This window comes from Neodiprion pinetum, chromosome 7, assembly GCF_021155775.2.
Source record: "Neodiprion pinetum isolate iyNeoPine1 chromosome 7, iyNeoPine1.2, whole genome shotgun sequence".
NCBI lineage: Eukaryota > Metazoa > Arthropoda > Insecta > Hymenoptera > Diprionidae > Neodiprion > Neodiprion pinetum.
In genome coordinates, this window is record NC_060238.1 from 18,518,541 (window position 1) to 18,529,021 (window position 10,481).

General features: G+C 39.5%; 1 protein-coding gene across 1 annotated transcript; it reads left to right on the forward strand.

Annotated features, from left to right (window-relative positions):
* Positions 1 to 421: 421 nt before the first annotated feature.
* Positions 422 to 7,613, forward strand: LOC124223179 (calpain-B-like). Its single transcript, XM_069137787.1, has 15 exons — positions 422 to 515; positions 1,544 to 1,630; positions 1,727 to 1,856; positions 2,273 to 2,455; positions 2,614 to 2,804; positions 3,385 to 3,682; positions 3,858 to 4,000; positions 4,131 to 4,390; positions 4,471 to 4,619; positions 4,707 to 4,930; positions 6,148 to 6,190; positions 6,450 to 6,579; positions 6,664 to 6,776; positions 6,871 to 7,066; positions 7,291 to 7,613. The coding sequence occupies exons 2-15, from the start codon at positions 1,545 to 1,547 to the stop codon at positions 7,311 to 7,313; spliced, it is 2,169 nt and encodes a 722-aa protein (XP_068993888.1). The 5' UTR covers positions 422 to 515; position 1,544; the 3' UTR covers positions 7,314 to 7,613.
* The last annotated feature ends 2,868 nt before the right edge of the window (positions 7,614 to 10,481 follow it).

Sequence of the window (10,481 nt, forward strand, 5' to 3'; positions counted from 1 at the left end):
AAGGGAAATACACCAACGGCGATATAACGAGGTGGCACTGTATACATATATTGTAACGGGTACGGTTTATCTTGGGGCCAGAGCCTATGAGATAAACCCGTTATTGTGTGTTCTTTGTCAGATTCTGATGAAACGATAGATTTATAAGGAACCCCCTCTGATGGGTAAAAAGCTGGATCAGCTTATCAGACCCAAAAACCCTGTATAGTCGAACTATGCGGACTTAGGTATCACCAAAGCCGCCTTGATATGTGAACAAGCACCTCCGCCCGTTGCTTCCTCTGGAAAGACAAGGGCTTCTTCGGCCGACACTTCCAGCTAGAGACAAGTGAGAGAGGCGTATGTCACCTAGTCGGAGATACGGGTTTCCCAGTACTCCCTTCTAATCGCAAACTCGGAGTAATCAGAGTCGCCTGCCTATTTCTGTTGTGGGTTGCTGACCCAAAAGACCGCCAACCTTCCAGACCAGGGACTACCTTGGCTGGCTGTTGGTTTATTCCCCTCCCCTTTTCAAGGTAAAGTTTTATGTTCGAGAAATATATTTGACAACGAGACAGACGAGTGCATGTTTAAATAGAATATAAATTTTATTAGCGATAAGCTCAAGTACAATGGTTTTTGTCAGTAGATAATAATATGGTTTTACAAAAATTAACTGTAGAGAACAAAAGATAAAAATAAAATTAAAGAAATAATAATACTGTCAGAATTCGTCGGTTCTGTTCCTAAATATCCCTACAGCTCAAACGTTAAATACGCGTCTTTATTCAATCCTTCCTCTAGAGGTCCCGGGCTATCGTGGACTCTACTTTCGATATTGTTTTCAAATTTCAGACTACGCTTTTTGCTTGAATTTCCTCTCTAAATGTCGTGAAGGTAAATTCGATAACGCTCTCTAGACAAGAAACGCTTCGTACAATAATGACGCAGCTCGGCGCTTTGCCGGACAACTGGTAACCGCTCTTCGTGGTCCTGCAGTTTTGTACTCTCCCAGAGTTGTTGTTGGATTGTCCTGTCGACGTCATTTCCCTATTTGTGTGCCCTGTTGCAGGTCGTCGTCCTGGTATGCGTTGGTCAGCGTCCGTCGCTTTGTTTATTATTTTGGATGTTAGCAGGTCACGGTCGATGTCGATGGTGGTCTCGATCAGCTGTCTGTGTCAGTTGTTGTCATGATTTGTGTATGTCACGGGCACTGTCGACGTTCATGCGGTTTTGAACGGCTGTCCTTTACAATGTATATATATATATATACACTCTCGTATCCGTTGAAACGGTCGACAATTTCTGGTTGACATTGGGAGGTGCTGCTGCTGTTTGAATTACAGTATAACTTTGCTCTCTTACTTTTTTCACGTAAGTATTGGGGTAGCCTTTGAAATCGGAGTAGTTTAATTTTGTTCGATTGTTGAACGAGTACATGCGCTTCATACTTCTTCACAAAATCTTTTAGCTTTCAAGCGATTGAGATTATCTGTATTCATGCATCGTTTCTCGCGAACAAAGGTACTGCTGACTATTTGCATTTAAGGTTGAAAATTTTCAGGATGTTGACTAGGAATTTCGACATCACGCCTAACCCTGTGACTTTCGGTACGAGCCTCGAAGAAGTTGAGAAAAAATTGGATGACGCGTAAGATATCGACTTTTTTTTATGTTCATAAACGTTCTCATTTTCCGTGGAATCTTCGAAACTGTGAATCATCACTTGACGTAATTTCATTTGCAGTAACTTAGACGTCTCGAATAAAGTAAACTCAACATCCAACCGACGCAATGCGCCGTTGAAATTCTTAGGTGGAGGCATATTCAATTCCGGAGACATCTATCGTCACTACCCTCCGAAAACAATTTTCAAGGTACGCACAGTGGAGTACTTGTGATATCAAATTGACATTTGTCTCATTGTCAGACACGTGATAATAAGAAACTGATGTGATTTTCTTGAACCAGATCAATTTCTTCAGCTGAAGTCAATTGGTCAATAATTTTTAAGATCACTCATGGCTTTGACGACTTGATCTGAAAATAATGTAAGCACAACGTTGTTTGTGATTGAAAACTTTTTCAATCGGGGTACATTGTACAGGCCAAGCTGTGTTAATCCCGTCGGATTTGCATTCTTCCCTGAAAAAGAGGTGGCCTTTGAACAAAACTTCGGATTTTCAATGAAATTTGCCGCAATTATCTAGACGGCCATAATATGTTTCGTTTTTTGAGAAATATCATGAGTTTTAACGGACATATGTCTGCTTTGTTTGTTTATTTTTTTCAGCTGGGAGATAAAGGATCTGGCCTAAGATCGAGAGGAGAGATTCAAGATTTTCATCGATTAAAGCAAGAACATATAAGTGGTGAAACATTATTCGAGGACGCAACATTCCTGAAACCAAGTTCTATCTGGACGGATGGACATGAAGCTGATTATATTGAAGATATCGAATGGAAACGCCCAAAGGTAGGTAGCGACTTCATTGGAAAGAACTAATTCATCGAACGAGACACTTTGTTACCAAAAACTTGAGTGTCTCATAAAGTCTCTGATGCAGTGGAATCTATAAGAACTCTCCGAAAACTATATTCTCGTATCTGCAGCCTTGATATGTTTTTTTCCAGGAATTATCGGATGATCCAAAGTTTTACGTCGAAGGAGGTTCACGGTTTGATATGAAACAGGTGCTTTTTGGTGACCGCTGGCTTTTGGCAAGCATTTCCAGTTTGGCAATGCATCCTGGCGTATTGAACCAAGTTGTACCGAAAGACCAAAGCTTCGAAGACAAAGAATACGCTGGAATATTCCACTTCAGGTATGTTCTTTTACAGTAAGGGGCGCGATTCAATTTTAATACCTCATTTGAAACCATGTTGATTCCCTTGGTTAAAAAAGTGTCAATTGACCGTGGTAATTGCCTTTTGAGGTACGAAAAGCGTAGATTTTCAAGGGATATGAACAGTGAACTCTCAGATGTTGATGTCATACATTGCAGTTATCGATTAACTATGTAACGCGCAATCCAACTAATATATTAGACTTTCAAAAAGTTATCAATCGCCAAAGCTTCTGCTTACAATAGCCCAAACATGTAAAAGCATACAGATAAAATGAATTATGCTTTTCCTCAACATATTTCACGTTCTACATTCCGATGCGTCCTGTTCATTTTGGATACGCGATATTTTTGAACCAATTTCTTTGATGCTAAAGCAAATGTTTCGGCACCTCGAATATTCAATACGAATTTATTCTTGAAGTATACACGTTCTTAGGGTGTTGAATTAATTCCTTGACGTCTTGCGGGTTAATTTCACGGTATCCTCTCCGATTAATCCAAGTATCGACTTGGGAATTAATCGACATTCGGCGTCAATTTTATCATTATGCTCTAGATTTTGGCAGTATGGAAGGTGGATCGACGTCGTGATAGACGATTTTCTACCTACGCAATACGGAAAAATGGTGTCTTCACATTCGTCTACGGCAAACGAGTTCTGGAGTCCTCTACTCGTCAAGGCTTACGCCAAACTCTACGGTTCCTGGAATGTTATTTCAGGGGGTCGTGCTTCCGAAGCTATGCAAGATTTCACTGGAGGTATAATCCGCATGTATAAGGCAGAGGAATCGTTGGACTTGTTCGACATTTTACTGAAAGATCACCAAAGGAACGCGCTCATGAGCTGCGTCATGGTGAGTGATTAGTTGATTACCGAGTTTAACGAATCTCCTAACGTTGAAATATTCTGACGTGACATTGATTATTATCGAACATTTACACCTTTCAATTGGTGATGAAGATCCGTTTGCCTTAGACTATAATATTACATCATTCATATCCCATTACATTCGTCGTCAACTTTTGCAGAAAGAGACATTTAAAAGATTTGGAATATTTTGTCGCCACGCGTACAGTATCACAAAAGTCTGTGCATTCGATAATTTCCGGCTGTTGGGACTGAGAAACACGTGTGGTTATGAAAAAGAATGGACTGGAGCGTGGAGCGACAAGTGAGAATATTTTGAATAAGAAATCCAATAAAATAGACAATAAAGTATGGAGCAATTCAAAATTCTCCAGGGCATTGAGATTTTGCAGCAATCCGTTATGTGTTGAATAAACTGTAGCAAAAAAAATTAGGCATTTATTTCGCAACAGTTCACTAAAATGGAAGTGCATTCCTGAGTCCAAGAAAAAAGAGCTGAGCTTGCAGATCGACGATGACGGTGAGTTCTGGATGTCGTACGAAGATTTCCAAGCTTTTTTTAGGGACATTGAAGTCTGCTATCTGAACCCTTTTCCTTCGACGGATACGAATAGTAAGAAGAAATGGCAATCGTATGCGTTTGAAGGCAAATGGGTGCGTGGAGTTACTGCTGGCGGAGACGGAACATCCTTGGGTTCGTATTCGTCTCTTGATTGTTAATGATTTTGCCATGAATTGTAGGATTTGTTCATAACAATTTTGTTATCTGCGTAGGAATGTTTCACCAGAATCCTCAGTATTCTATAACTGTCGATTCTCCAGACGAAAACAGTGACCAGTGTACGGTGATAGTGGCCTTGATGCAAAAGCATCGAAGGGCTAAGAATGAAAAAAGTCCTTCTCTCAACTTTGCCATTTACCCGGTACGTCTTGAAGTATAAAAAATCATGCAAACGCTTGAACGAAAATCTTTCGCAGAATTGTAGCTCTTTCTTGATATTTCTCTACAGTTGGATGGAAATGGTGATATACCGAAACCATTGACAACAGATTATTTTGCTTTCAATTCGCGCGTTGGTGAAGACTCGTCCTGGACAACTCAACTTCCACGAGAATTCACTAGTCGCGTCGAATTGTCACCTGGATCATACTGCATCGTTCCTTATACCACCAAGCCTCATGACGAAGGAGAATTCTTGCTCAGGGTATTTTGCGATGGACCAGCTAGTATGGCGTAAGTCATTAATACAGTGTATTCTCCCAGAATATGGGTAGTGAGGATACAGCCTTGCGAGTCAAGTGAATGTTCGGATTATTATTGTCTCTTCTGATACTGGAAAAATTATTCATGCCTATTCAATCCAATGTACCTCGTGACATGGATTGTACCACGGAATGTACCACGGGTTTCACAGTTCATTGATATACTTAATCTCTCCAGATGATTCTCCTTTTTTGGTAAAAGAGAATACTATATTCTAACCGGGATGTGCTTGGATGAGTTTCAACAATAACCACTCAACTTCCAAACTTCCGGTCAGCTGATTAATTTCCTGTTTCCAAAATCCTGTTTAAATTAGGTTCACCGATTTTTTATGATTTCGAATCACTTGCTGCAAAGGATTTTGTAACTGTAGGTAGTCAAATTTAATCCGCGATTAGAAATTTCTGAACAAATTGGCATATTTGAATTGAACGAGTGTGCGATCAGCGTGTCCATTTTCTATTTTCGTTTAGCCTTCCGGTACGATGTCACGATTATAAATTTCATGTGCTTGACCTTTGCACAGGCATGCGCACCCACGATTAAAAGTTTGTTCGAAGATGTTGCTTCTCTCTAAGAATATCCACAATGTAAATTCTAAAGCTTAATAACTGGAACACGCATTATTCTTACAATTTTCCAACGCTTGCGGTAATTTTCTTGTGATCATTGTATTTGGCGTCATTTTTCCGTTATGCTCATCAGCATGTTGAGACAATTAAACTGTTCTGATCGACTTCATCAGTCCAAGTGATTTATGCAAATAAAAATCTCTGGTTTTGGTCTTTATCTTGACCACTGAAACATGTGCTCAGATTATTTGTTTCGTTGACTCGTCGAATCATTCTTGAATTATTTTCACTATGAGATACTCATCAGGGAAAAAGTCGGAAATCGATAAATCTTGTTTGCAATCACGGAATTGCCAGAATTTTTTCAAAATAACAAATTTGGAAATTAGCCGAAGGACCGTTCTTCGAATTTCTATAAATTAAGACCCGTGAGGAAATTTTAAGGGTTTCCGTAATAGACATTACGATCTGAGAATATACAAAATGAATGCCGAGTATTCAGGGTTCGGCGTTCGTTGATTTGGTGTACAAAAGCCCACATTTCACCAAACATGGCAGTGGTGTGACTGTCAGTTTCATGTTTTTCAAATCGAACAAATATATGTTTTTTTACAGTGTGTACGATGAAGAAATCGGCTTTGGTGAGGAAGGGACAATGGTAGGTACAAGATTCGTCAAGAATCCTTCAGAATAGCCGTGAGCTAGAGATTGTTTCGAACAGTGAGGAATTTGAAAGTGGTTCTTGTTATTCGCGTTGATTTCATTTCGATTATCACGTTTTGTGATCTCTCATCCGGCTGCAATTGAATTGTTTGACTGTGTAACTTTCACAGGACTTGACGTAATTCACGTGCGTACTTCACATATTCCTGAATCAAAATTCAGTTGGTAAATGACGGCGGTGAATAATTTTCCAGGTAAGTGACCATGGATTGTCCGACGAGGATGCGCAATTATTGTTTGCTGTCTTTAAAAAAGTCTCACAAGGTGAATTGGAAATAAACTGGAAACAGCTGCAGGAAATGTTGCGGAAGGATCCGAGGGAAGGTTGGAATTATAGTTTGAATTTACCCAGTTCAAGTTTCCCAACTATATGAGTGAAGCTTGTTACTAGATAAGTAAAATTTACAGTTTTCAACGAGAATACGTGTCGCAATATGGTGATTTTGATGGATGAACTCGATTCGGGAAAACTTGGATTTGGAGAGTATAACGCGTTACGGATGAACATCAAAAAGTGGAAGGTAAGAATTTGTGTCTTCCGGATCATCGCAGTACCTCACGTAGTACTTTGCAGTTTTTTCTTAACGGGGCTGTAACTATTGCGATTGTTTGCAGGATGTGTTCTTCGCGTACGACGCAGATTGCTTAGGCTACCTCAGAACTTCTGAGTTAAAAGGGGCTTTGAATAGCGCCGGATACCGAGTGAATAAACAAGTCTTGATCAAACTTGTACATCGTAACCAAGAAAACCCTGGAAAGATTACCTTTTGCGAATTTGTAATATGCGCATTAGAACTCAAGACAATGATCGGTGAGTGAGAGGATGAAAAATTTTGAGGAGTGCAGGAGCTCGGCGGTTTGTTGAATGATTCTGATTGCAATTGTTGGCCGAAATGTATCTGACCCGGAAGATTTTGGAGCACCTAAGATTACCTTTCAACGGCAATCACCAGCACGCAATCTATCGATGGGTTAGATGTGTCGAAGTCATCCTGTCTTCCTGATTTCACGTTATTTTTTTTTTTTTGCTTTCAGAAACATATCAAAACGTCGCTTAAGTTGCGGTGAAATCTGGGTGCGACGGATGGTCAAACTTTGCGAGAGACGAAACGACGCGGTCTTCCGGACAAAAATATTTCAACACTTTTTACCGAAGTCCAGACCACGTTAATTTCCAACTATCACAAATTTAATTGTACCGTTGATAATGTTTCACCTGGCACAACCCTTGCTCGATATGTAGTGTATAAGATTTTATTTCCCCAGTCTAAGATTTTCTTGAACTGGTAAACTAGTAACTGTTCAAAGTATATAAGAATTGAATGTAGGTATACTACGTTTGAATAAAATAACATCTATGAACCCTACTGAAACCTGAATGCCCAGTACAAATACCTACTTTCCAACACACCAATGCGACGTTAAACGATTTTGAGCTCTGAAGCAAAATTGTTTTCGTGCGGATCTTCAATTTGTTTCTACGATAAGAAATTGGGTGGGGTACAAAAATGGGAAGGCGCAATGAATCGACGGGACGAAATACCGAAAGGCAAATTGCCGACAGTCAAAAACGCCGATACACCGTAAATATTCAAAATTGTCATAAGGAAGAATAAAAATTGATAGCGCCACAATGTGTGAAATACCGAAATTTTTTTCGGAGAAAGGACAAGATTCCGGAAAGCAAAACATCGAATCGCGAAAATACCAAAGAGTCAAATACTCGACTTTTCAAATGACAGAATCGTGCGGTTTTTGAAAATCTCCGAATCCAAATTCATTATCAACGACTGACCAAAGACTCGAAAGGTCGAAATCCCGAAACCCACGAAAACAGAATGAACGAAATACCGAAAGGCTGCAAGACGAAGTGACACGAGTGCGCGTACCGGAATGTAGAATACGATTTAGTGCAACAATGCCCTGAATAAATTGTACGTACAGGAAAAATGATGTGTCGTTTAATTTTTATTAAAGACATGTTACCTATTCCTTGCCTCCTTTTTTTCTTCGATCACTCAGACGATTGTCCAATACCTACAAGGAGTTAAGTTTTACAAAACTAGCGTCGAGTTGACGAATTTTACAAATTCCTAATTCTCACGAGATTCGTTATTTGATCGGTCTTTTGGGACTCTGATCGTTTTGCATTTTGGGGATCGAGATTTCGCTCCTTCTGCACTTTATTTTCCGATTGATAAATTTTTTGGTTTTTTGTCTGTTTCACCTATTAGCCACTCTCAATTTTAAATTTCGGAACTTTCATATTTCCATGTCTTCAGATTCTATGCTTCGTTTATTCGGAATGCCGAGTATTCTGAAAATACTGTTTCGGACAAAAGAGAGTTCGGTTAAATTAACTTTCGGGAAAACGGTTACTTTAGCGGCTGATTTATCGAAAATGTCAATTTCGGTACGCTTATCATTCGTTGTTTTAAAAGTCGTATCTCGAAATTGTCAGGTCTTTCACCGGTCGACTTTTAGTCTTTCGAGAGATTTTATCCCCGCCCAAAGAAATGTCAGAAAAGAATCAACCGTACTCGACATATCGTGACTTATCGAATTCGTATGTGACCTCGTGCACTGAACTCTTTTGTCGAAATCTTTCACTTCGAAAATAGGCATCAGACACTACTTTCCAATTTAATGTCTCTGAGATGTGATTGAAATGGTGGCGAAACGTCTGAGCAAAGTTTCCATCGAGTAAAGAGTACGATAGTGCATTATTTTGTGAAACTATTTGGCGACAGCATACATTCGTGTAATTTGCTTACCTCAGAAGAAAAGGACTGCGTACTTTATGTACTAAATTATGTCATCCAAAATTGATTACGATATCTATGAGCACGTAAACTCACAAAAATAAAGTGAACAGACACAATGAGTACATAATGAACGATACATTTGTGCATAGGAGCAGAAAAATGAAGCAATAATGGGAACTTGTTATAAATTACAGCTCCAACTGAAAGCGTTTTGTTTATAAAATACAAAGTTCTGACTAAAAATCGCGAAAACTTGGAATAGCGTGATTAATTTCAATAAAGGGAAGATTTTGAAGGATGTCAATCGAGGTAAAATAGAGGAAAGATTGGACCAAAATTGCGTGTGATCTTTTACTTTGGATTATACTTGTGTTCAAACCACAAGTTCAATTTCTAACGTTACAGATCTGCTCATTTCGTTTTAAAAAGCATGTAGAAGTAAAGAATTTTTCCGCAACAAGGGTTGAATGAAATATAGCTACGTTAGTTGGCCAGTTCCATATCAATTCACCCAGCAAGGACGGAACATTATAATGATTTGAATAGATGTGAATTATCCTGGCGCGGATTTAAGATCAGGGTATCCCTATTCTTTCTTTTACCCCGGAAAATTCCGTTTTGACTGTACAGGTATCGCTAATTTTTTTTTTGCTGGCGTTATGTCCATCACGGATTATTGAATGTGTTGCCTCTCGCTCAAAGCAGCCACACCTGAGAAGGCCTCATGGATAAGGTATTGAATGATGGTTCATTGTTGGTAGAAAGATAGTTTATTTAGGAATACGAGAGACGCAATTGGATGTACAGTAGAGACGTGTTTTTTAAGAGAACAGGGTTCTGAGTGATTAAGGAGGCAGAGCGGAAGATGTGCAGAGGAGGTCTGAAAGAAGTAGAGGGGCGAGATAAAAAGTGTGAAGTTACAATTGGGAGATAGAAATGATAGTCTGGGACTCTGCTGGATGCGACAATGATAAAAGCTCATTTGGTCTGAATATAACAGGTCGAAACAATGTGTATGTTTTTTTTTAACTGCTGTACTTTCCGAGTCGACGGACGGATATTGATGCATTTTCTTCACCCGGCGTGCGTATTTTTCTTGCCTGCGATGAGGTTCAAAGCAGAGACATACGTTCAAAGTGTTGGCGAAATGAAATCAAATCCAACCATGATCTTTGGCAGCTTCGTATTTTTCGTATCCCTTAGCGAATTTTCCTATAGTAGACTTTAGAATTGGGAACATTTCTGGCAAGTTTCATCCGGGACTGAGCTGTCTCAAAAGTGTTACGAATTTGTCAGTAACATCAAGTTTTTCCATCGACAAGTAACTTTGAATGACTAGTATATTTATGTCAGCAATTACCAAATTCGTATAATTGGCGGAGTGTTTATCCACAAGACATAATGCACTGATGCACGCGTCGCTTCGGCTTGCGGGGGAAACGAAGGGTGCGGCATTTTGCG